The sequence below is a fragment of the Cherax quadricarinatus genome, chromosome 43, assembly GCF_038502225.1.
Source record: "Cherax quadricarinatus isolate ZL_2023a chromosome 43, ASM3850222v1, whole genome shotgun sequence".
Lineage (NCBI taxonomy): Eukaryota > Metazoa > Arthropoda > Malacostraca > Decapoda > Parastacidae > Cherax > Cherax quadricarinatus.
The window spans coordinates 28,954,332-28,981,403 of NC_091334.1; the positions used below are offsets into that span (position 1 = coordinate 28,954,332).

Consider the following 27,072-nt stretch of genomic DNA (forward strand, 5'->3'; position numbering starts at 1 on the left):
CTCATGTTATAAAGTGTTAAGTTAATATTTTGATGATGCGTCCCATGACCATCCTTTGGGTGGTAGTCAAAAGATCAGAGGTACATCCCATGACCATCCTTTGGGTGGTAGTCAAAAGATCAGAGGTACATAATGGGTCCAGGGACTGTACCTCAACATTACAGAGGTACATAATGGGTCCAGGGACTGTACCTCAACATTACAGAGGTACATAATGGATCCAGGGACTGTACCTCAACATTACAGAGGTACATAATGGATCCAGGAACTGGGCCACAAAGTTCTGACAGGTGAACAAGTTACAAAAGTAATGAACTATACACACCTGTATGTCTGGCTACAATTATTATGAGTTATTTATATAGACAGTAAGTGGTAATGCATTATTTAGAGTGAGCAAAGTCACAGTATTGATGGAGAATGGTTGGTAATATACCACTGTGGATAAAATACTTGGACATATCTTCAACATTTGTGAGCGAGTTGTCTGAGGTTATTCAAAGTTTATTCTCTATAAGGATTACAATGCTGAGTTTACAGAAATTTGGTTATTGTTTGGTTTACATGTAGTAAAATTGTGATTACAGAGTGTACCACTAGAACGCTTAGCATGGCTAGGCATTACAGAGTGTACCACTAGAACGCTTAGCATGGCTAGGCATTACAGAGTGTACCACTAGAACGCTTAGCATGGCTAGGCATTACAGAGTGTACCACTAGAACGCTTAGCATGGCTAGGTATTACAGAGTGTACCACTAGAACGCTTAGCATGGCTAGGCATTACAGAGTGTACCACTAGAACGCTTAGCATGGCTAGGTATTTCGGGCTGACTTAGTTTTATTCTTAAATGTAAAATATTACAAATTATGAGGAAAGTTGGTATTATGGCAAAGTGACTAAATACTAGTTTATGAACTAGTTATGAACAAACTCTGGTTATTAAATATACAGGTTGAGTACTGGTACACATAGCCAGTTTACCTGTGTTTACGATTAAATCTTGGCTACTACTACTACTACTACTACTATTACTACTACTACTACTACTACTATTACTACTACTATTACTACTATTACTACTACTATTACTACTATTACTACTATTACTACTACTACTATTACTACTACTACAAAATTTGATTAACACAAGCCTATCCGATGTTATCCTGACGCCAAATGACTTCGAACAGGCGATAAATGACATGCCCATGCACTCTGCCCCAGGGCCAGACTCATGGAACTCTGTGTTCATCAAGAACTGCAAGAAGCCCCTATCACGAGCCTTTTCCATCCTATGGAGAGGGAGCATGGACACGGGGGTCGTCCCACAGTTACTAAAAACAACAGACATAGCCCCACTCCACAAAGGGGGCAGTAAAGCAACAGCAAAGAACTACAGACCAATAGCACTAACATCCCATATCATAAAAATCTTTGAAAGGGTCCTAAGAAGCAAGATCACCACGCATCTAGAAACCCATCAGTTACACAACCCAGGGCAACATGGGTTTAGAACAGGTCGCTCCTGTCTGTCTCAACTATTGGACCACTACGACAAGGTCCTAAATGCACTAGAAGACAAAAAGAATGCAGATGTAATATATACAGACTTTGCAAAAGCCTTCGACAAGTGTGACCATGGCGTAATAGCGCACAAAATGCGTGCTAAAGGAATAACAGGAAAAGTCGGTCGATGGATCTATAATTTCCTCACTAACAGAACACAGAGAGTAGTCGTCAACAGAGTAAAGTCCGAGGCAGCTACGGTGAAAAGCTCTGTTCCACAAGGCACAGTACTCGCTCCCATCTTGTTCCTCATCCTTATAACCGACATAGACAAGGATGTCAGCCACAGCACCGTGTCTTCCTTTGCAGATGACACCCGAATCTGCATGACAGTGTCTTCCATTGCAGACACTGCAAAGCTCCAGGCAGACATCAACCAAATCTTTCAGTGGGCTGCAGAAAACAATATGAAGTTCAACGATGAGAAATTTCAATTACTCAGATATGGTAAACATGAGGAAATTAAATCGTCATCAGAGTACAAAACAAATTCTGGCCACAAAATAGAGCGAAACACCAACGTCAAAGACCTGGGAGTGATCATGTCGGAGGATCTCACCTTCAAGGACCATAACATTGTATCAATCGCATCTGCTAGAAAAATGACAGGATGGATAATGAGAACCTTCAAAACTAGGGAGGCCAAGCCCATGATGACACTCTTCAGGTCACTAGTTCTATCTAGGCTGGAATATTGCTGCACACTTACAGCACCTTTCAAGGCAGGTGAAATTGCCGACCTAGAAAATGTACAGAGAACTTTCACGGCGCACATAACGGAGATAAAACACCTCAATTATTGGGAGCGCTTGAGGTTCCTAAACCTGTATTCCCTGGAACGCAGGAGGGAGAGATACATGATTATATACACCTGGAAAATCCTAGAGGGACTAGTACCGAACTTGCACACGAAAATCACTCATTACGAAAGCAAAAGACTTGGCAGACGATGCACCATCCCCCCAATAAAAAGCAGGGGTGTCACTAGCACGTTAAGAGACCATACAATAAGTGTCAGGGGCCCGAGACTGTTCAACTGCCTCCCAGCACACATAAGGGGGATTACCAACAGACCCCTGGCAGTCTTCAAGCTGGCACTGGACAAGCACCTAAAGTCAGTTCCGGATCAGCCGGGCTGTGGCTCGTATGTTGGTTTGCGTGCAGCCAGCAGCAACAGCCTGGTTGATCAGGCTCTGATCCACCAGGAGGCCTGGTCTCAGACCGGGCCGCGGGGGCGTTGACCCCCGGAACTCTCTCCAGGTAAACTCCAGGTAAACTATTACTACTACTACTACTGCTACTGCTGTTCTGCTGTTGCTGCCTGCTGCTGCTGCTGTGCTGCTGCTGTGCTGCTGCTATTGCTGCTGCTGCTGCTGCACTGCTGCTGCTGCTGCACTGCTGTTGCTGCTGTGCTGTTGCTGCTGCTGCTGCTGTGCTGCTGCTGCTGCTGCTGTGCTGCTGCTGCTGCTGCTGCTGCTGCTTGTGCTGCTGCTTGTGCTGCTGCTGCTGCTGCTGCTGCTGTTTCTGCTGCTGCTGCTGCTTCTGCTGCTGCTGCTTTGCTGCTGCTGCTGCTGCTGCTGTTGCTGCTGCTGCAGCTGCTGCAAGCACCTGCTGCTGCTGCTGCTGCTTTTATACTGTGTGGTTTATACTGTGTGGTTTATACTGTGTGGTTTATACTGTGTGGTTTATACTGTGTGGTTTATACTGTGTGGTTTATACTGTGTGGTTTATACTGTGTGGTTTATACTGTGTGGTTTACACTGTGTGGTTTACACTGTGTGGTTTACACTGTGTGGTTTACACTGTGTGGTTTATACTGTGTGGTTTATACTGTGTGGTTTATACTGTGTGGTTTATACTGTGTGGTTTACACTGTGTGGTTTACACTGTGTGGTTTACACTGTGTGGTTTACACTGTGTGGTTTACACTGTGTGGTTTATACTGTGTGGTTTACACTGTGTGGTTTACACTGTGTGGTTTATACTGTGTGGTTTATACTGTGTGGTTTATACTGTGTGGTTTACACTGTGTGGTAACTACCGTACCTAGGAACTTCCGCCAGACTAATACACTATTTTAATATAGGTTATATCTGAGCATATTAAGAGGTCCGTAATTAGATACCTTCACAGTTAGGTACATAATTAGGTTTAAAAAATTAGGTACTCGAAATCATTTAATATTATAAATAGTAGATTTAGTACTGGAAGAGTATCTTAGACAAACTTAGACTAACTTAAGATATGGTAGACAATAATTATATTAGGTATTGTATGTTTACAATCACTCGGGTGATTGTAGGTGTAAATTATGGCGGAATTACAAATTGTTTTGGATGTGTTCAGGATACTAAACAGAGAACTGGTTGGTTTTCATTTGGTTAGCTGATGATGGGGTGTGTTAGGGAGATGTTTTCAATGGTTGTTTCGAAAATGATGGTTGTCTGTCAGTATGTTCCTGATTCTTGGCCCCTTTTATGTACATCGAATTTTTGTATAGGTTTAGCCGGACACGGGGAATGTCAGAGATTTTTGTGTCATGTCTGAGTCCTGTTACAGCCATCAAGAAATTATTTTAGTTCCGGGTTAAAAGTAGAGTTTATGGTTTGGTAAATGTAGATTGTACAATAGTAGGTGTGAATGCTCTGTATATATTACTAAAGTTAAAAGAGAAACTTTCGTTTTTCTTTTTGGGCCACCCTGCCTCGGTGGGATATGGCCGGTTTAGGTCTTTGAAGAGTAAGGGGGGGTGTCGTCTTGCAGTGGACTGTGTGATATTTCTTCCTGTCGCTTTTTGTTGGGTTATTATTGACTTTAGGTGTGTTGCTGGTGTTGATCCCCCAGCACAAATAGCATAGGTGAGGTAGGGAGAGAAGAGTGAATAGTATAGTGTGAGTAGTGCTGATTGTGGTACGTAGTAACGTATATTAGAGAGGATCCCAACTGTTTTGGATATTTTTTTTTTTGTTATTTGTGGGACATGGGTGTTGAATTTTAGGTTGCTGTCGAGGTGTAGGCCCAGGAATTTGCCCTCATTATGTCTAACAATAAGGGTGTTGTCAGTCGTTATGCTCAGATGGGCAGCATCTGTTCTGTTCCCAAACAGAATATAGAAGGTTTTGTCAGTATTAAGTGGAAGTTTATTAGCAGCCATCCAGGTAGATATTTTTACTAGTTATTCGTTAACAATAGTGGGAGATGACATGTGTTGTATACAGAAGGTAGATCATTGATGTATAAGAGGAAGAGCAGGGGACCAAGGACACTTCCCTGTGGTACTCCAGTATCCAGTGGTCTTATTGATGAGGTTGTGTCCATAATAGTGACGTACTGCAACCCGTTTGTTAGGCAAGATTTGAAATATGTAAGTGCGTGGCCTCTTATGTCATAATGCTCAAGTTTGTGGAGTATGATGCTGTGGCATCCTACTCCAGGTTGAGGGATTGATTACCTCAAACTACTGTGAGTTTGAGGACTCGTTTGCTATGGTTCAAGCCTCGCCAGTTCCCGGATTTATTTCACTAGGTAGATATGGAGGGAATCATCAGTCTCCCAGGGTAGTTGAGAGCCAACAACACACGTCATCTATCCTATAGGACCCAAAAATTGATGACTTCCTTGACTGTATTTGTGTCTTGAGTTACCAATGAGAGTTTAGTGTAATAATAATAAAATGATGATAATGACAATAATAATTAGTAATGTTAATAAAGGCAAAACAATAAAACATAATAATAATAATAATAATAATAATGATAGTTTAGACATAACATTAAATATCTTGTGTACCACAGGTCAGCTGCCCACACCTGACCCTCCAGTCACAGGTCACTGCCCTGACAATCGCTGGCTTGACCTGGGAGGCCGCTACTGCTACTTCGTCTCCGTGGAACAGAAGCCTTGGGCAGATGCAAACTGGAAGTATATATCTAAACCACCCACCAATATATGATTATCCGCTAGATTATCGCTTATCCAGTGATCGTAGGGATGACCTTCAGAACTGACAGACAAATAAAGCGTATCAGAGCACTAAAGACCAGTAGGCCAGTAGGCCTACCCTAGTATTGATAAGTAAAATACATGGGCAACAATTAGGTATGTTTATTCCGTAACGTTTCGCCTACACAGTAGACTTCTTCAGTCGAGTACAGAAGAGTCAGCAAAAGTAGTGGAGCTGTAAAGAGGATATAATCAGTCACCCTTGAAGACGTAGTTTGGAGGCGGTCAGTCCCTCAGCCTGGAGAAGAGTTTTGCTCTATAGCCTGTAACAATATTGCAGTTTTGTTCCATAGTCTTGAACAATATTCCAGACTGGAGCAAAATTCTTCTCCAGGCTGAGGGACTGACCACCTCCAAACTACGTCTTCAAGGGTGACTGACTGATTATATCGCCTTTACATCTCCACTACTTTTGCTGACTCTTCTGTACTCGACTGAAGAAGCTTACTGTGTAGGCGAAACGTTACGGAATATACATAAGTGTTGTACATGTGTCTTGACTTATTAACCTGTCGGTATTATAAGCTATTATAACGTTTTACCAGAGTCTTCCTCCACTCTCACCAGCTTAACATCTGCTAGAGAAAATCCTGCCTAACCTGCCTTCAGTCGTCCCTGGGAAGTTGCTGATCTGGTGAATAAATGGTGTGCTGAACTTGTTATACTGTCACTGGTGACTGGTTGATGGTACAGTCACTGGTGACTGGTTGATGGTACAGTCACTGGTGACTGGTTGATGGTACAGTCACTGGTGACTGGTTGATGGTACAGTCACTGGTGACTGGTTGATGGTACAGTCACTGGTGACTGGTTGAGGATAGTCACTCAGGGCCAGACTCATGGAACTCTGTGTTCATCAAGAACTGCAAGAAGCCCCTATCACGAGCCTTTTCCATCCTATGGAGAGGGAGCATGGACACGGGGGTCGTCCCACAGTTACTAAAAACAACAGACATAGCCCCACTCCACAAAGGGGGCAGTAAAGCAACAGCAAAGAACTACAGGCCAATAGCACTAACATCCCATATCATAAAAATCTTTGAAAGGGTCCTAAGAAGCAAGATCACCACGCATCTAGAAACCCATCAGTTACACAACCCAGGGCAACATGGGTTTAGAACAGGTCGCTCCTGTCTGTCTCAACTATTGGACCACTACGACAAGGTCCTAAATGCACTAGAAGACAAAAAGAATGCAGATGTAATATATACAGACTTTGCAAAAGCCTTCGACAAGTGTGACCATGGCGTAATAGCGCACAAAATGCGTGCTAAAGGAATAACAGGAAAAGTCGGTCGATGGATCTATAATTTCCTCACTAACAGAACACAGAGAGTAGTCGTCAACAGAGTAAAGTCCGAGGCAGCTACGGTGAAAAGCTCTGTTCCACAAGGCACAGTACTCGCTCCCATCTTGTTCCTCATCCTTATATCCGACATAGACAAGGATGTCAGCCACAGCACCGTGTCTTCCTTTGCAGATGACACCCGAATCTGCATGACAGTGTCTTCCATTGCAGACACTGCAAAGCTCCAGGCAGACATCAACCAAATCTTTCAGTGGGCTGCAGAAAACAATATGAAGTTCAACGATGAGAAATTTCAATTACTCAGATATGGTAAACATGAGGAAATTAAATCGTCATCAGAGTACAAAACAAATTCTGGCCACAAAATAGAGCGAAACACCAACGTCAAAGACCTGGGAGTGATCATGTCGGAGGATCTCACCTTCAAGGACCATAACATTGTATCAATCGCATCTGCTAGAAAAATGACAGGATGGATAATGAGAACCTTCAAAACTAGGGAGGCCAAGCCCATGATGACACTCTTCAGGTCACTTGTTCTATCTAGGCTGGAATATTGCTGCACACTAACAGCACCTTTCAAGGCAGGTGAAATTGCCGACCTAGAAAATGTACAGAGAACTTTCACGGCGCGCATAACGGAGATAAAACACCTCAATTATTGGGAGCGCTTGAGGTTCCTAAACCTGTATTCCCTGGAACGCAGGAGGGAGAGATACATGATTATATACACCTGGAAAATCCTAGAGGGACTAGTACCGAACTTGCACACGAAAATCACTCATTACGAAAGCAAAAGACTTGGCAGACGATGCACCATCCCCCCAATGAAAAGCAGGGGTGTCACTAGCACGTTAAGAGACCATACAATAAGTGTCAGGGGCCCGAGACTGTTCAACTGCCTCCCAGCACACATAAGGGGGATTACCAACAGACCCCTGGCAGTCTTCAAGCTGGCACTGGACAAGCACCTAAAGTCAGTTCCGGATCAGCCGGGCTGTAGCTCGTATGTTGGTTTGCGTGCAGCCAGCAGCAACAGCCTGGTTGATCAGGCTCTGATCCACCAGGAGGCCTGGTCTCAGACCGGGCCGCGGGGGCGTTGACCCCCGGAACTCTCTCCAGGTAAACTCCAGGTATACAACAACGTATACAAATCTCCATGGGAAAGTGGAACAGAATTCTTCCTCCGTAAGTCAAGCTTGTTGTTAGAGGCGACTAAAATGCCGGGAGCAAGGGGCTAGTAACCCCTTCTCCTGTATATATTACTAAAGTTAAAAGAGAAACTTTCGTTTTTCTTTTTGGGCCACCTTGCCTCGGTGGGATATGGCCGGTTTGTTGAAATACTCGAGCTAGGTCCATAACACTATCCCAGTAACTAACTGCCTAATAACCCCACACCTTTCATTGAGTTGTTCACATCTAATACGCGTCCCATTGAACATGTCTAATACACGTTCTCTTGAGCACTGACAGTATTTACACATTTATGAAACAATTCTTGGCCATAATACAAGCACCTCACATTTTTGTACGGAATACAGTATCCTGCATGACAGCCTCTCTACGTTCCTTCATTTCCTATACAAAGTTTGATTTGTCTTCTTTACAGTTGCCTGCAGGAGCACAGTAACCTGGTATCAGTACACTCGGAGGGTGAAGTGCAGTTATTACTGATGGCGATGCATCACGTCAGAAACTCAGTCTGGCTGGGCCTTGTACAGAAGAAAGATGGTATGTCTTAACTAGCTAGGGGGTATACAACACTCATTTGCTTGTAGTTAGTGTTGCCAAACCTAATTTAACCTAACTTAATCTGACCTAATCCAACCTAATTTAACCTAACCTAGTCACAAAACTCCAGACCGATGTGCTAGCCACTGGACCAGCTAGCTACAATAAGATTCGTCCAACTAGGTATATTTATACACCATAGGAAGGTTAGCACAGGCCACCACTGTGACCACAAATGCAAGTTTTTACAGACGAATCTTCTGCCAGAGTGGCCGTGACTACCTAGCTAGACGAATCTCTTTAGCCAGCTGGCCCAGTGGCTAGCTCATCGGTCTGGAGTTTTATAACTCTCTGATCGTGGGTTCTATCCCCTCCCGTGGTATGGTTATTTGCAATCGTGTCATTACGATTTCATGAGTCATGATGGTGGCTTTGAGGGGACTTTAGCTAGAGCTAGTCATGGCCACGCTGGCAGGAGATTCGTCTGTAAAAACTTGCATTTGTAGTCACAGTGGTGCCTATGCCAACTTTCCTAGTTGGAGGAATTGTTGTAGTAGCCAGCTGGCCCAGTGGCTAGCACATCAGTCTGGAGTTTCATGAGAGACTGATCGCGGGTTCTATCCCCGCCTGTGGTATGGTTTGTTTACAATCATGTCATTACGATTTCAAGAGTCAATTTTTAACAGTGTCCTTGAGCCACTCTGAGGCTTCATCCAGTTCAAAGGACCAAAAGTTATGCGATAATTTTACCAGCCAAGTTTACTTTCTGACAAACATAAACTGAAAGGTACTTAGCTTCTGTGAACAGCTCAGATTTCTTGCAGCCATGGATCAAGGAGTCTCCTTTGACTGAGCTAAGGTAACCCTGCACTTTAGCTATAGAACAATAATTAAAATTTGCCCCAAAGGAGCATATATTTCTAACATTTCACATTTGTTTAAAAATGTGATAAGTACTCACTGTTGTTGGGCATCAAGTCCTTCTGTCACAGCATCTATTAGTAACCCCAATCAAATCCTATATCTACCTATTAGCTGCAGCTAATAGGTAAATATGGGATTGAGTATGACGGGACTTACCTGGGTATTGTAACTGACCCAAATTTCATTAGCTTGTTGTAGGGGAAGTTAACCCTGAGAAGGATGTCTTGATAGGCTGCTTCCACAGATACATCATAATGTTCTGTCACTCGTAACACATCAGTCATTTTAAACACCATTTGTTATTCACGGTAGAGAGAGATTTTCTCCCTTGTGTTCTGTGCTTCAGTTCCCCGAATTAAGTCTGAATGCCTTCCACATTTCCCCATCCCTAAGCGCTGTATAATCCTCCGGGTTTAGCGCTTCCCCCTTGATTATAATAATAATAATTCTCCCTTGTGTTCACTTATGCCTGAATGCACACTGCAAAACATGTTAAAACACACTTTATCATGGTTCATACCAGGGATCACTACACTCATGTTTGTACTGTTAACACTAGTTAAATTTCCTAGTGGACATTAATAGTATTTCAGAGTTTACGCACAGCTTCACTGTTGTCTCTGTTTTCCGCAGATTGTGATATATTCACCCTCTGATTCCGTAAGTCGATCTAGCTCGCAGCCCTGCATAGAGCCCCTCGGCTCCTCATACTTACAAAGCAAGTGCTGACTTCAGCTTTATAAATATTCGTTTCCAGTCTTTGCAACAGACTAACACAAGAGGGCAGTTTCTTGTTGCCAAACTGTGGACTAGAAGTTATAATGTCCCCAACTTGTAGGTCAAGTGGCGCACAGGTTTCCAGGTGTGATGAATGGTTTGAAAAACCGACAAGTTGAAGATTGAGACACAAGATTGATGGACTGAACACATCGACTCCAGGTTGAGGGACTGATTACCTCATTCTCCTCCTTACGCCTTCCTCTTTGTATTGGACTGATGAAGCCACTGTGTGGCGAAACGTTTCCTGAATAAAGATTCCCATATGCTGCATAAGTGTCTCAATCTTCAACTTGTCGGTTTTTCAAACCATTCATCACAACTGTCAGACACTGCAACATCATGGGATCTTGTTACAAAGAATTCTTCAACACTTGTTCAACCTTTGGACGAAGACCTACTTCGACTAGTGGATGGTACCACTATGACCCCGCCTCCGCCTGCTTCACATCACCTCACTACAGTATATAAGCCACGTCTACGGCCCTATGCTGTACATTCTACAAGATTGATGGACTGAACACATCGACTCCAGGTTGAGGGACTGATTACCTTATTCTCCTCCTCTCCTTACGCCTTCCTCTTTGTATTGGACTGATGAAGCCACTGTGTGGCGAAACGTTTCCTGAATAAAGATTCCCATATGCTGCATAAGTGTCTCAATCTTCAGGTTTCCAGGTAATTTGCCTGCTATAGGTTATGAGCAATTACACAGATTTAACGTCATGGTGCTGTTGCTCAGAATTCCGGCAAGTAGAAATGTCTACTTAACCCCTTCCAAGGGGTCTAATGGAAGTAAGTCACTCTGTCTGACTTTTTTGGGTTATCCCAGGTTCTCTACACATATGCTGCTATGTATGATAATTCTATGTAACTGTATTTGTGTATACCTGAATAAACTTACTTACTTACTCAGGGGGCTGAAGGGGGCTGAGAGATACCCCTCCTTCAAAACTGGAAATTTTTTCTCCACACATTCTGTGATTTGACTAACCCATAAATTGGAGATAAATCTCTGGAGGACATGTCGGTTCATCCTGAAGCATCAAGTCATGATTGGTCAGTAAATTGACTGACATGGCAGGAACACATCCAGGCAACCCCCCTCCCTCCCCTCTCGAAATAACGGATTCGAATTCGATAAATTTAGATTTGCAAAAAATAAAGGAAAGTATTGATTTGGAAATAGAATAGTATATGAGTTATAGCTGAGTATGCCTACCCCAAACATGTTTCCCGTGACTACCGCTAGGGAAGCTGTCCCTATAGACCTGTGCTACTGTCTGGTGGCCATAGGCCTGCCTTCAGCTGACCTCACACCACCCTGCCCCCTCTCTGACTAACGCAGCAGACATCCTTCGAGAAACAAGTTCGTCCCTCTCTCCCTCGCAGGTTGGGGGATCTGGTTGGCCCCCAGGGCAGGCCCAACACGCTGCCTGTATTCAAAAACCCAATAAAGTAACGCATCACCTCATAAGAGTATTTACTCGGTGGCCTGGTGGCTAAAGCCCCCGCTTCACACACGGAGGGCCCGGGTTCGATTCCTGGCGGGTGGAAACATTCGACACGTTTCCTTACACCTGTTGTCCTGTTCACCTAGCAGCAAATAGGTACCTGGGTGTTAGTCGACTGGTGTGGGTCGCATCCTGGGGGACAAGATTAAGGACCCCAATGGAAATAAGTTAGACAGTCCTCGATGACGCACTGACTTTCTTGGGTTATCCTGGGTGGCTAACCCTCCGGGGTTAAAAATCCGAACGAAATCTTATCTTATCTTATCTTACTCACCGCTAAATACTACAATACATTCATTATAGAGTGGAACAGTTTGCCTAGTAGGGTTACTGAAGCTAAAACCTTGGGTAGCTTCAAATATAGGTTAGAAAAATCCACAAGTGAGAAGGGTTGGATTTAAGTGGAACTTGCATATGAGTTAATAGGCTTATCAAAACTTATTCCTCAGGTAGCAAGGAAAATAGGTTAGACACATGTTTTGTTAGTGAGTTTGGGTTTGAGAAGGACCTGCCTAGTATGGACAAATAGACCTGGTGCAGTGCTCATTCTTATGCCCTTAAATATAGTGCAAAAGCTCGATCGTAGCTCAGGGACTGATTACCTCATTCTCCTCCTCTCCTTACGCCTTCCTCTTTGTATTGGATTGATGAAGCCACTGTGTGGCGAAACGTTTCCTGAATAAAGATTCCCATATGCTGCATAAGTGTCTCAATCTTCAACTATGGTCACAACCTACGAACCTGGGTTTAACCCCGGGGGAGACAGAAAGTTGGTTATGCCTATTCTTGGCCGAGTTCAACAAGCAACAAGTGGCTACCTGTGAATAAATGATGTACAGAGCCGATACGTTGATATGAAACACTTTTGGGTATCTTTATTCTGGAAACGTTTCGCTACACAGTAGCTTCTTCAGTCCAATGCAGAAAAAGGTAGAATAAGAGAGGGTTTGAGGTTATCAGTCCCTCAGTCTTGAGTCGATGTGTTCAGTCCATCAGTCCCGACAAGAGTCAAGACTGTTGGATTGTTACCAAAGTGTCTCATTTATCAAGTAGGTACCTATATGTAGGCTGACGTTTGTCGGTATCTGTGTCACTAAAGGTTCAAATAGGACCGAAACGACGTCAAATGATCCATTCTGTTATGTGCTGGTTATTTTTGTATTCTTCCAGTCATAGTATTGTGACTTTTCATCCTATAACAAGGCTTCGGATGGAGTGACCACACGGCTGTGGATTTCCTCAACTGGAACACCGGAGAACCGAATGGTGAAGACGAACACTGCACTGAAATGTTTACCTCAACGGGAGGCTGGAACGATGCTTCGTGCTCCTTAGCCAAGAACTTCATCTGTAAAACTTTGAAAGGTAAATTGCATAGACTTTTATTATCAGTGTGATACATTTAGAGTAATTATACACAGTACACAGGGGTACTGTATTAACTACCAACACCCCTCCGTCAGAGAGCAGGTACTACCCACCACAAACACACCTTCATCATAGTGCAGGTACTGTACTACCTACCACAAACACACCTTCATCAGAGTGCAGGTACTGTACTACCCACCACAAACACACCTTCATCAGAGTGCAGGTACTGTACTACCCACCACAACCACCCCTTCATCAGAGTGCAGGTACTGTACTACCCACCACCACCACACCTTCATCATAGTGCAGGTACTGTACTACCCACCACCACCACCCCTTCATCAGAGTGCAGGTACTGTACTACCCACCACCACCACCCCTTCATCAGAGTGCAGGTACTGTACTACCCACCACCACCCTCCCCTGTTACCACCCTTCCTTCCCAGGTGCGGGTGCTGTACTACCCACCACCACCCCCTCCTTCAGGTGCAGGGTGCTGTACTACCCACCACCACCCCTCCTTCAGGTGCAGGTGCTGTACTACCACCACCTCCTTCCAGGTGCAGGTGCTGTACTTCCCACCACCCCTCCTTCAGGTGTGCTGCTTCCCACCACCACCCCTTCCTTCAGGTGCAAGTGCTGTACTTCCCACCACCCCTCCTTCCAGGTGCGGGTTCTGTGCACCACCACCCTTCCTTCCAGGTGCAGGGTGCTGTACTGCCCACCACCTGCCCTTCCTTCCAGGTGCAGGTACTGTACTACCATTCCAGGTGCCGGCTGCCCCACCACCCTCCTTCGGGGTGCTCTCCCACTACCACCTGCAGGTCGTGCTGTGCTGCCCACCACCACCCTTCCTTCAGGTGCCCGGGGTTTTGTACACCCCCCCCCTGGTGCAGGTGCTGTACTGCCCACCCACCTAGGTGTCTGTACTCCCTCCAGGCCCTCCTTCAGGTGCAGGTACTGTGCCCACCACCACCACCCTTCCTTCAGGTGCAGGTGCTGTGCTACCCACCACCACCCTTCCTTCAGGTGCAGGTGCTGTACTGCCCACCACCCACCCCCTCCTTCAGGTGCGGGTGCTGTACTACCACCTGCCCCTCCGCAGGTGCGGGTACTGTACTGCCAACCACCACCCCTCTCCTTGCGGGTGGCTGTGCACCCACCAGGCCCCTCCTTCAGGTGCGGTGCTGTACTGCCCACCCCTCCTTCAGGTGCAGGGTGCTGCTCCCACCACCACCCCTCCTTCAGCCAGGTGCAGGTGCTGTACTCCCACCACCACCCTCCTTCCAGGTGCAGGTACTGTCTACCACCACCCACCCCTTCCTTCAGGTGCAGGTGCTGTGCTACCACCACCTCCCTTCCTTCAGGTGCAGGTGCTGTACTGCCACCACCACCCTCTCCTTCAGGTGCGGGTACTGTACTCCCACCAACCACCCTTCCTTCAGGAGTGCAGCCTGTACTGCACACCACCACCTTCCTTCAGGTGCAGGTGCTGTACTGCCTACCACCCTTCCGCTTCCTTCAGGTGCATGCTGTACCCACCTTCCTTCAGGTGCGGGTGCTACTGCCCACCCACCACCCACCTCCTTCAGGAGTGCAGGGTATTGTACTACCCACCTACCCCCACCCTCCTTCCAGGAGTGCAGGTGCTGTACTCCCACCACCCTTCCTTCCAGGTGCGGGTGCTGTCACCCACCACCTCCTTCAGAGTGCGGGTGCTGTACCACCACCACCTCCTTCTTCAGGTGCAGGTGCTGTACTACCACCACCACCCTCCTTCAGGTGCAGGGTGCTGTACTCCCACCACCGCCCCTCCTTCCAGGTGCGGGTGCTGTACTACCACCCCACCCTCCTTCGGAGTGCAGGTGCTGTGCTACCCACCACCACCCAACCCTTCCTTCAGGTGCGGGTGCTGTGCTACCACCACCACCCTCCGGCCCCAGGTGCGGGTGCTGTACCTACCACCACAACCCTTCCTTCGGTGCGGGTGCTGCGGTGCCACTTCCTTAGGTGCGGGTGCTGTACCCTGCCACCACCACCCCCTTCCTTCAGGTGCAGGTTGCTGTACTACCACCACCACCCTTCCTTCAGGTGCGGGTGGCTGTACAGCCACCTACCCTTCGGAGTGCTGCCTCTACCACCTTACCAGGTCGCAGGTGCGGGTGCTGTACTACCACCACCCCCCCTTCAGGTGCGGGTGCTGTCGCCACCCGGCCACCGCCTTCCGGCAGGTGCGTACTACCAACCTTGCCCACGGCGTCATTCCCCTCCAGGTGCGGGTGCTGTACACCACCACCACTCCTTCAGGTGCAGGTGCTGTACTACCACCACCCCACCCTTCCTTCATGAGGTGCTGGTGCTGCCACCACCACCCTCTGGGTGCGGGTGCTGTACTACCACCACCACTTCGCAGTGCGGTGCTGTACTACCACCACCCCCTTCGGCCCCCAGGTGCGGGTGCTGGTACTGCACCACCACCCTTCCTTCCAGGTGCAGGTGCTGCTGCCACCACCACCCCTCCTTCCAGGTGCTGCTGTATACCACCGCCACCCCTTGGCTCAGGTGCGGTGCGGGTACTGCCACCACCACCCTTCCGGCCCTTCCAGGTGCGGGTGCTGCTGCCACCACCACCCTTCCTTCAGGTGCAGGTGCTGTACTGCCACCACCACCCCTTCCTTCAGGTGCAGTGCTGTACCACCACCACCCCTCCTTCAGGTGCGGTACTGCTCCTACCCGCCACCACCCCTCCTTCCCCAGGTGCGGGTGCTGTACTGCCACCACCACCCCTCCTTCAGGTGCAGGTGCTGTACTACCACCACCACCCTTCCTTCAGGTGCAGGGTGCTGTACTGCCACCACCACCCACTCCTTCAGGTGCAGGTGCTGTACTGCCACCACCACCCTTCCTTCCAGGTGCGGGTGCTGTACTACCACCGGCCACCTTCCTTCAGGTGCAGGTGCTGTACTGCCACCACCACCCCTTCCTTCAGGTGCGGGTGCTGGTGCACCATACTACACCACCACCCTTCCTTCAGGTGCGGTGTGTACTACCACCACCACCAACCCCTTCCTTCCAGGTGCGGGTGCTGTACTGCCCACCACCACCCTTCCTTCCAGGTGCAGGGTGCTGTACTACCACCACCACCCTTCCTTCAGAGGTGCAGGTACTGTACTACCACCACCACCCTTCCTTCAGGTGCAGGTGCTGTACTACCCACCTGCTCTTCAGAGGTGCGGGTGCTGTACTGCCACCACCACCACCCTTCCTTGCCAGGTGCGGGTGCTGTGCACCACCACCACCTTCAGGTGCAGGTGCTGTACGCCACCACCACCCCTCCTTCAGGTGCTGCACTACCCACCACCACCCCTTCCTTCAGGTGCAGGGTGCTGTACTGCCACCACCACCCTTCCTTCAGGTGCAGGGTGCTGTACTACCACCACCACCCCTCCATTCAGGTGCAGGGTGCTGTACCTACCACCACCACCCCTTCCTTCAGGTGCAGGTGCTGTACTCCACCACCACCTTCCCAGGTGCCGGTGCTGTATCCACCATTACCTTCCAGGTCAGTGCGAGTGCTGTACCTACCACCACCACCCTTCCTTCAGGTGCAGGGTGCTGTACTGCCACCACCACCCTTCTGGGCTTCAGGTGCTAGGTATTCGGTGCCTGTACTGCCACCACCCACCCTCCTTCAGGTGCGGGTGCTGTGCTACCCACCACCACCCCTTCCATTCAGGTGTGCTGTACTACCACCACCCTCCCTTCCAGGTGCGGGTGCTGTACACCACCACCCGCCCCTTCCTTCAGGTGCGGGTGCTGTGCTGCCACCTACCCACTTCTTCAGGTGCGGGTGCTGACTACCACCACCCTTCCTTCAGGTGCGGGTGCTGTACTACCCCACCACCACCCTTCCAGCCCCGTGCAGGTGCTGTGCTGCCACCACCACCCTTCCTTCCAGGTGCAGGTGCTGTACCCCTACCACCACCACCCATTCATTCCAGGTGCAGGTGCTGTTACCCCCTGGCCCGGCCACCACCACCTCCAGCCCAAGGTGCGGTGCTGTGCTGCCACACCACCACCCCTTCATGAGGTGCGGTGCTGTGGCCTTACACCACCACCCTCGGCTGAGTGCCGGGTTGCTGGTTGCTTACTTGGCACCACCACCACCCTTCCTTTGAGGTGCAGGTGCTATTACCTGGCCACACCACCCACCAGCCTCAGCAGTGGTGCTGGCCTGCCCACCACCACCCTTCCTTCAGGTGCGGGTGCTGTACTGCCACCACCACCCACCTCCTTCAGTGCCAGGGTGCTGTACTACCACCACCCTTCCAGGCCCCGGGGGTGCGGGTACCTGTTACTACCCACCACCACCCTCCAGCTAGTGCCCAGGGTGCTGTGCTACCACCACCACCCTTCTTGGGGTGCAGGTGCTGTTACTGGCCACCACCACCCTTCGCCCAGGTGCGGGTGCTGTACTACCCACCACCCACCCCTTCCTTCAGTTGAATTGCCCCATGGCCTACCACCCACCACCCTTCAGGCGGAATTGCAGGTGCTTGGTACTGCTACCACCCCACCACCCTTCCTTCAGGTGCGGGTGCTGTGCACCACCACCCACTCCTTCAGGTGGCCCAGGGTGCTGCCACCACCACCACCCTTCCTTCAGTGGCCCCAGGATTGCTGGGTACCTACCATTCCTGCTCCTTTAGGTGCAGGTTGCTGTGCTACCACCACCACCCCTTCCTTGCAGGTGCAGTGCTTGGTGCTACCACCACCACCCTTCCTTCAGGTGCGTGTACTGCCCACCTACCCCCTCCCTTGTGCCCAGGGTACTGTACTACCCCACCACCACCCTTCCTTCAGAGTGCAGAATTGCTGTACTACCCACCACCCCACCCCTTCAGCAGGTGGGTGCTGGTACTGCCCACACCACCCTTCCTTGGAGTGCAGTGCTGTACTGCTTCACCACCCCTTCCTTCAGGTGCAGGTGCTGTACCTGCCACCTGACCATGCTTCCAGGTGCAGGTGCTGTGCTACCACCACCACGCCCTCCTTCCAGGTGCAGGTGCTGTACTGCCCACCGGGCCACCCTTCCTGCCTTCCCAGGGTGCCCGGGTTGCACCAACCTTGCCCACCACCACCCTTCCTTCCAGGTGCGTGCTGTGCTACCCACCACCACCCACCTTCTTGGGGTGCAGGGGTGCTGTACTGCCCCATACCAGCCTCCTTCAGGTGCAGGTGCTGTACTGCCCACCGCCCACCCCCACCCTGCTGGGTGCCGGGTGCCTGGTACTACCACCCTGCACCCCTCAGCCCCAGGTGTGGGCTGTACTGCCCCACCACCACCCCTCCTTCAGGTGCCCGGGTGCTGTACGGGCCACCACCACCTTCCTTCAGGTGCCCGGGTGCTGTGCTACCACCACCCTCCCCCTTCCCTTCAGGTGCAGGTGCTATTACCTTTGGGCCCACCACCACCCCTCCTTCAGGGTGGGCAGGTGCTGTACTGCCCACCGCCACCACCATTAGGTGCAGGTGCTGTACTGCCACCACCACCCTCCTTCCAGGTGCAGGTGCTGTACTCCTGGCACCCACAGCCCTTCCAGCTGCGTTGCAGGTGGCTGTACTGCCCCACCACCACCCCCTCCTTCAGGTGCAGGTGCTGTACTACCACCACCACCTTCCTTCAGTGCAGGTTGCTGGTACTACCACCCAACCCTCGGCCCCAGGTTGCAGGTGCGTACTACCACCTGCAACTCCATTCCAGTGCAGGTGCTGTGCTACCACCACCCACCCTTCCCGGCCTGGAGTGCAGATTGCTGGCCTGCCACCACCAACCCTTCGGCCCCAGGTGCGGGTGCTGCCTACCACCTTAGGCCCTTCGGCCAGGTTGGCGGGTGCTGTACCCCTTACCACCACCACCCCTTCCTTCCAGGTGCGGGTACTGTTACTAACCACCACCCTTCCTTCCAGGTGCAGGTGCTGTTGGCCCACCCACCTTGCCCCAGGCTCCTTCGATTGCGGGTGCTGTACTGGGCCCACCACCACCCTTCCTTCAGGTGCAGGATTGCTGTACTACCACCACCGCCCCCTTCTTCCAAGGTGCAGGTGCTGTACTACCACCACCAACCCCCTTCCAGGCCCCAGGTGCAGGGTGCTGTGGCTACACCACCCTTCCCATTGAGTGCAGTTGCGCCATGCTACCACCTCAACCCCTCTTCCAGGTGCAGGTGCTGTACTACCACCTGCCGGCTTCGGCCCCAGGTGCAGGTGCTGTGCTGCCACCACAACCCCTCTGGCCTTCCAGGTGCGGTGCTGTACTGCCCACCACCACCACTCCTATTCAGTTGCAGGGTGGCTGTACTGCCACCACCACCTTCGGCATTGGAGTTGCAGGTGCTGGGTCTCTGCCACCAGCCCCTATTCAGTGCTGGGTGCTGGTTACTGCCACCACCAGCTGAGGTGCGAATTGGGGTACTACCACCACCACCAAGGCCTTCCTTCCCAGGTGCAGGTGCTGTACTACCACCACCACCCCCTTCCGCCCCAGGGTGCAGGTGCTGTACTGCCCACCACCCTTCCTTCAGGTGCAGGTGCTGTACCTGCACCACCACCCCTCCTTCCAGGTGGGTGCTGTACTACCTCCACCTTCCTTCAGTGCAGATCCGGCGGCTACACCACCACCCACCCTTCTTCCAGGTTGCCAGTGCTGTGCTACCCACCACCACCCTTCCTTCAGGTGCGGTGCCCCTGTTATTGCACCACCACCACCACCTCCAGATGCAGGTGCTGTACTACCACCACCAACCCAGGCAGGCCCCAGAGTGCCAGGTGGGGCTGTACTGCCACCACCACCCCTTCCCTCTCAGGTGCAGGTGCTGTGCTACCACCACCCTCTCCGCCCCAGGTGCAGGTGCTGTACTCCACCACCAACCCTTCCTTCAGGTGCAGGTGCTGTACTACCACACCACCCAGGCTTCGCCCCAGGTGCAGGTGCTGTACTGCCACCACCACCCTTCGGCCAGGTGTGCTGTGCTACCCACCACCACCCACTCCTTCCAGGTGCAGGTGCTGTACTGCCACCTGCCCTTCCTTCAGGTGCAGGTGCTGTTACTGCCACCACCCTCCCTTCCTTCAGGTGCGGGTGCTGTGCCTTGGGGCCACTGACCCTCCTTCCAGGTGGCAGGTGCTGTTACTACCACCACCACCCTTCGGTGGAGGTGCAGGCCCCGGGCTGTGGCTGCCACCTGACCCACTCCAGGTTGGCCGGGGTGCTGTACTACCACCACCACCCCTTCCTTCAGGTGCGGGTGCACTCCCTGCCTTCCACCACCGCTTCGGCCCTTGGGTGCGGGTGCTATTGCCACCCACCACCCTTCCGGCAGGTGCGGGTGCTGGTGCTGCCGCCCCACCGCCCCTTCCTTCCAGGTGCGGGTGCTGGTACTGCCACCACCCGCCCCTTCCTTCAGGTGCAGGTGCTGTACTGCCCCACCTGCCCTTCCTTCCAGGTTGGTGCTGCACTGCCGCCACCACCCTGCTTCAGGTGCGGGTGCAATGCCACCACCACCACCCTTCGCCAGGTGCGGGTGCTGTGCTACCACCACCACCAACCTTCACCCCAGGTGCATTGCTGTACTGCCCACCACCACCCTTCCCGGCCCAGGTGCAGTGCACCATGCTACCACCAACCCCCTCCTTCAGGTGCAGGTGCTGACCGCCCTACCCCCCACCACCACCACCCCCTCCTTCAGGTGCAGGTGCTGTACTGCCACCACCAACCCTTCCTTTGAGTGCAGGTGCTGTACTACCACCACCACCCTTCCTTCAGGTGCGGGTTGCTGTACTGCCCACCACGCCCCTTCCTTCAGGTGCGGGTGTGCTACCCCCACCACCCTTCCGGCCAAGGTGCAGGTGCCTTGGCCACTGCCACCTGCCCACCTCCCTTCCAGGGTGCGGGTGCTGTACCTTACCCACCACCACCCTTCCTTCCAGGTGCAGGTTGCTGTACCTTGCCACCACAACCCACTCCTGGAGGTGCGGGTTGCTGTGCTACCCACCACCACCCTTCCAGTTAGGGTGCGGAGTTGGTACTGCCTTCCCTACCCTTTTTCAGCCAGGTGGGTGCTGTACTACCACCTACCCTTCAGCCCCAGAGGTTGGGTGCTGTGCTACCACCTGACCACCCTCCTTCCAGGTGGCAGGTGCTGCTGCCCACCACCACCCACTTCAGGCCAGGTGGCAGGTGCTGTACTACCACCACCAGCCTTCCTTCAGGTGCAGGTGCTGACTGCCACCACCACCACCCCCTTCCTTCCCAGGTGCCGGTGCTGTGCTGCCACCTTGGCCACCTACCACCCCCTTCCAGGCCCAGGAGGTGCAGGTGCTGTACTGCCACCACCCAACCCTTCCTTTGGGTGCATTTGTGTACCCCACCACTCCCACCCTTCATTGGAGTGCCAGGTGGGCTGTGCCTACCCACAACCCTCAGCCCCAGGTGCCAGGTGCTGTACCTGCCCACCACCACCCTTCCTTCAGGTGGCCAGGTACTGTACCCTTGCCACCACCACCCTTCCTTCTGCGGTGCTGGTGCTGTCCACTGCCCACCACCACCCGGCCTACCTTCCAGGTGGGTCACTGTGCTACCCACCTCCCACCCTTCCTTTTCTGGTGCAGGTGGCTGGGTGCTACCCACCACCACCCCTCCAGAGGTGCCAGGGTACTGTACTACCACCACCACCCTTCCTTCAGGTGCCGGGTGCTGTACTACCCCACCACCACCCACTCCTTCAGGTTGGCGGTTGCTGCTCCCTGGCCACCACCCCAGGCTTCAGCCCGGAGTTGCCGGGTGCTGTACCACCACCACCCCACCCCTCCTTCAGGTGCGGGTGCTGTACCTGCCACCACCACCCCTTCCTTCAGGTGCAGGTGCCTGTTGGCTTACCACCCTGCCTTCCTTCAGGTGCAGGTGCTGTCTGCCCCACCACCACCCTCTCCTTCAGGTGCAGGTGCTGTACTACCCACCAACCCTTCCTTCCAGGTGGAATTTGCCCCTGGGTACTGCCACCACCCCACCACCCTTCCTTCCAGGTGCAGGTGCTGTACTGCCACCACCACCAGCTTCCTTCCAGGTGCAGGTGCTGTGCTACCACCACCACCACCTTCCTTCCAGGTGCAGGTGCTGTACTGCCCACCGCCCCACCCTTCCTTCAGGTGCGGGTGCTGTACTACCACCACCAACCCTTCCTTCCCCAGGGTGCGGTGCTGTACCTACCGGGCAACCACCCTTCCACCAGCCAGGTGCCCAGGTACTGTACTGCCACCACCACCAGGCCCCAGCCCCAGGTGCGGTGCTGTGCTGCACCACCCAACCCCTCCTTCAGGTGCAAGATTTGCTGTGCTGCCCACCCTTGGCACCCTTCCATTACCAGGTGGCGGGTGCTGTGCTGCCACCACCACCATTCCTTCAGGTGCGGGTGCTGTACTGCCGCCACCACACCCACTCCTTCAGGTGCCGGGTGCGCGTACTGCCACCACCGCACCCTTCATTCGGGTGCGGGTGCCGGCACGCTGCCACCACCACCCTCCTTCGGAGTGCGGTGCTCATGCTGCCACCACCTTCGGCCCAGGTGCGAATTGCTGTGCTACTGCCTGCCTCCTTCAGGTGCCGGGTGCTGTACTGCCACCGCCACCCACTCCTTCAGGTGCGGGTTGTATTGCTACCACCTACCCTCCTTCAGGTGCGGGTGCTGTGCTACCACCACCCACTCCTTTAGGTGCAGGTGTAACGCTGCCACACCACGCCAGCTTCGCTGGGTGGTGCTGTGCTACCACCACCACCCTCCTTCAGGTGCGGGTGCTGTGCTGCCACTGCCACTCTTCTTCAGGTGCAGGTACTGTACTACCACCACCACCCTTCAGCTAGGTGCAGTGCTGTACTACCACCACCACCCTTCCTTCAGTGCAGGTACTGTACTACATGCCACCACCTTCGCTGAGTGCAGGTGTACTGCACCACCACCCTTCTTCCAGGTGCAGGTGCTGTACTGCCCACATCCCACCCCTGCTTCCAGGTGCAGGTGCTGTACTGCACCACCACCACCCTTCCTTCAGGTGCGGGTGCTGTACTGCCACCACCCTTCCTTCAGAATTTTGGTGCTGTTTCTACCTCTCCTTCATTGATTGCAGTGCTGTTACTACCACCACCACCCTTCATTCGGAGTTACTTGGTGTACTGCCACCACCACCCTCCATTCAGGTGTGGGTGCTGTGCTACCACCACCACTGCCTCCTTCAGAGTGCGGGTGCTGTACCCACCACCACCCTCCTTCAGGTGCCGGGTGTGTACTGCCGCACCACCCACTCCTTCCAGGTGCAGGTGCTGTGCCACCACCACCCCTCCTTCAGGTGCGGGTGCTGTTTTCTGCCACCACCACCCCCTCCTTCCGAGGTGCAGGTGCTGTACTACGCACCACCCCTCCTTCAGGTGCGGGTGCTGTACTACCACCACCACCCCTCATTCAGGTGCGGGTGCTGTGCTCCACACACCACCCCTCTATTCAGGTTGGTGCTGTACTGCACCGCCACCCACTCCTTCAGGTGCGGGTGCTGTACTGCCACCACCACCTCCTTGAGTCTGGTGCTGTGCTATACCACCACCCTCCTGGCCAGATTGGTGCTGTGCTGCCACCACCGCCTTTATTGGGTGCCGGGTGTACTGCCGCCTGCCTCGGCCTGGTGCGGGTGCTGTGCCACCGCACCGCGCCCATTGAGTGCGGTGCTGTACTGCCCACCACCACCGCCCTCCTTGGAGGTGCGGGTGCTTCATGCTACCACCACCACCCTTCATTAGAAATTGGTACTGTGCTACCACCACCACCCACTCCTTGGAGTGCGGGTGCTGTGCTACCACCACCACTCCACTCGCGGAGTGCGGGTGCTGTACTACCACCACCACCCTTCATTCAGGTGCGGTTGCTGTGCTGCCACCGCCGCCCTTCATTGGGTGCGGGTGCTGGTAACTGCCACCGCCACCATTCGCCAGGTGCGGGTGCTGTACTGCCACCTGCCCTCCATTCGAGTTGCGGTTGTGCTACCGCGCCTTTGTTGAGGTGCGGGTTGTGTCTGCCACCACCACCCCTCCTTCAGGTGCGGGTGCTGTACTGCCACCACCACCTCTTCAGTGCGGTGCTGTGCTACCCCGCACCACCCACTCATTCAGGTGCGGTTGCTGTCACTACACCACCACCCCTCCTTCAGGTGCGGTGCTGTTTGCACCACAACCCCTCCTTCCAGGTGCGGTGCTGTGCTACCGCCACCGCCAGCTATTCGGAGTTGCGGGTGTTTGTGCTGCCACCTGTATATTCAGGGTGCGGGTGCTGTGCACCACCTGACCCTCATTCAGGTGCCCGGGTGCTGTACTGCCACCGCCACGCCGGCGGCCCAGGTGCCCGGGTGCTGTGCTGCCTGGCCTCGTACGGTGCGGGTGCTGTGCTGCCTGCAGCCCTCATTGGGGTGCGGGTCGCTGTTTTCTTGCCGCCGCCTTCGCTGGGTGCGGATTGCTGCGCCAGCCTCAGCTGGTTGCGGGTGCTGTCGTTTACCACCACCACCGCTTCGGCAGGTGCGGGTGCTGTACTACGCCACGCCTTTGCTGGGTCCGGGTGCTGTGCTACCACCACCTTCTTCCAGGTGCGGGTGCTGCTCCCCACCTAACCCTCCTTTGGTTGCGGGTGCTGTGCTGCCACCACCACCATTCATTCAGGTGCGGGTGCTGTACGCGCCGCACCACCACCCCGCCAGCTTCAGGTGCGGGTGCTGTACTACCGCCGCCCTCCCTTCCTTCAGGTGCGGGTGCTGTGCTGCCCACCACCACCCCTCGGCCAGATTGCGGGTGCTGTGCTGCCACCACCCATATTCCAGGTGCGGAACATTACTGCCGCCTGGCCCATCTGACCTTCAGGTGCGGGTGCTGTACTACCCACCACCACCCAGCCTGCCTTCAGGTGCGGTGCTGCTGCCACCACCACCTTCATTCAGGTGCGGTGCTGTATACCCACCACCACCTCGGCACAGGTTACGGTGCTGTTTTCTACCTGCCAACTACAAGCGGGTGCGGTTGCTGTGCTGCACCTGCCCACTCATTGAGTTGCGCGGGCGCGTACTCTACCACCCCTCCTTCAGGTGCGGTGCTGTACTACCACCACCACACCTTCATGCAGGTGCGGGTGCTGTACTACCACCACCACCCTTCCTTCAGGTGCCGGGTGCTGTTACTGCACCACCACCACCCCCTCCTTCCAGGTGCGGGTGCTGTTCGCGCACGCACCCTTCCTTCAGGTGCGGTGCTGTACCACCACCACCCTCCTTGAGGTGCGGGTGCCAGCCCTGCACCACCGCCCTTCATTCAGGTGCGGGTGCTGTGCACCGCCACCCCCTCCTTCAGGTGGTGCTGTGCTACCACCACCACCCACTCCTTCCAGGTGCGGGTGCTGTACTACCGCCACCCTTCGGCTTCAGGTGCGGGTGCTGTGCCTGCCACCACCACCCTTTCCTTCAGGGTGCGGGTGCTGTACTACCACCACCACCCTCCTTCAGTGCGGGTGCTGCCCTTCACCACCACCACCCTTCATTCGGGTGCGGGTGCTGTACCTGCCACAACCCTCCTTCCAGGTGCGGGTGCTGTACGCTGCCACCGCCACCCTCGCTGGGGTGCGGTGCTGCGCGCGCCGCGCACCACGCTTCAGCCCCGGAGTGCCCGGGTGCTGTGCTACCCACCACCACCACTCCTTCAGGTGCGGGTGCTGTACGCACCTTCACCGGGTGCGGGTGCTGTACTGCCCACCACCACCCGCTCCAGGTGCGAGTACTGTACTACCACCACCACCCTTCAGCCAGGTGCGGTGCTGTACTACCACCACCCTCCTTCAGGTGCGGTGCTGTGCACCACCCACCACAACCCTCCTTCAGGTGCAGGTGCTGGCGCTGCCACCACCACCACTCGGCTTTGAGTGCAGGTGCTGTACTACCACCACCACCCTTCTTCAGGTTCTGGGTGCTGTTGCCCCGCCGCCACCTTCTTCAGGTTGCGGGTGCTGTGCTGCACCACCACTCATTCAGGTTGCGGGTGCTGTGCTGCCACCACCACCGGCTTCATTGGGTGGGTGCGCTCTTTCCACTCGCTTCATTCGGGTGCGGGTGCTGTACCGCCACCACCACCCACTCATTCGGAGTTGCGGGTGCTGGCTGCCACCGCCGCCCTTCATTCAGGTGCCGGGTGCTGTACTGCCACCGCCACCCACCTTCAGTGCGGGTGCTGTGCTACCACCACCACCAGCTTCATTCCAGTGCCGGTGCTGTGCACCACCTCCCCTTCAGTGGTGCTGTACTACCACGCAACCTCCTTCAGGTGCAGGTGCTGTACTGCCACCGCACCTCCTTCCCGGAGATGCGGTGCTGTTTTCCACTGCCTTCAGGAGTGCAGGTGCGTGCCCACCCTGCCTTCTTCCAGGTGCAGGTGCTACTGCCCACCACCACCTTCAGCCCCAGGTGCAGTTTTTGCCACCACCCACTCCTTCAGTTGCCGGGTGCGTGCTGCCACCACCCCTCTATTCGGAGTGCCCGGGTGCTGTGCTGCCCACCTGCCCTCCTTCCAGGTGCGGGTGCTGTGCTGCCTGCCCCTTCGATTTTGGTGCTTCGTACTACCTACACCACCTCATTCGGAGTGCTGCGGTGCTGTGCTGCCACCACAACCTCCTTCCAGGTGCGGGTGCTGTGCTGCCACCACCTATTCAGGGTGCGGTGCTGTGCTCTTCTGCCGCGCCATTCGGGTGCTGGTGCTGTGCTGCCCACCACCACCCTCCTTCAGGTGCGGGTGCTGTGCTGC

General features: G+C 53.5%; 1 protein-coding gene across 1 annotated transcript in view; it reads left to right on the plus strand.

Moving 5' to 3' along the window:
* The window catches only part of LOC128694106 (macrophage mannose receptor 1-like), a 148,496-nt gene that overhangs the window by 92,852 nt on the left and 28,572 nt on the right, over positions 1-27,072 (plus strand). The window contains exons 17-19 of the mRNA XM_070093818.1: positions 5,363-5,489; positions 8,489-8,610; positions 13,029-13,190. Coding sequence (XP_069949919.1) covers positions 5,363-5,489; positions 8,489-8,610; positions 13,029-13,190 — 411 coding nt within the window. The remainder of the gene's footprint in view (positions 1-5,362; positions 5,490-8,488; positions 8,611-13,028; positions 13,191-27,072) is intronic.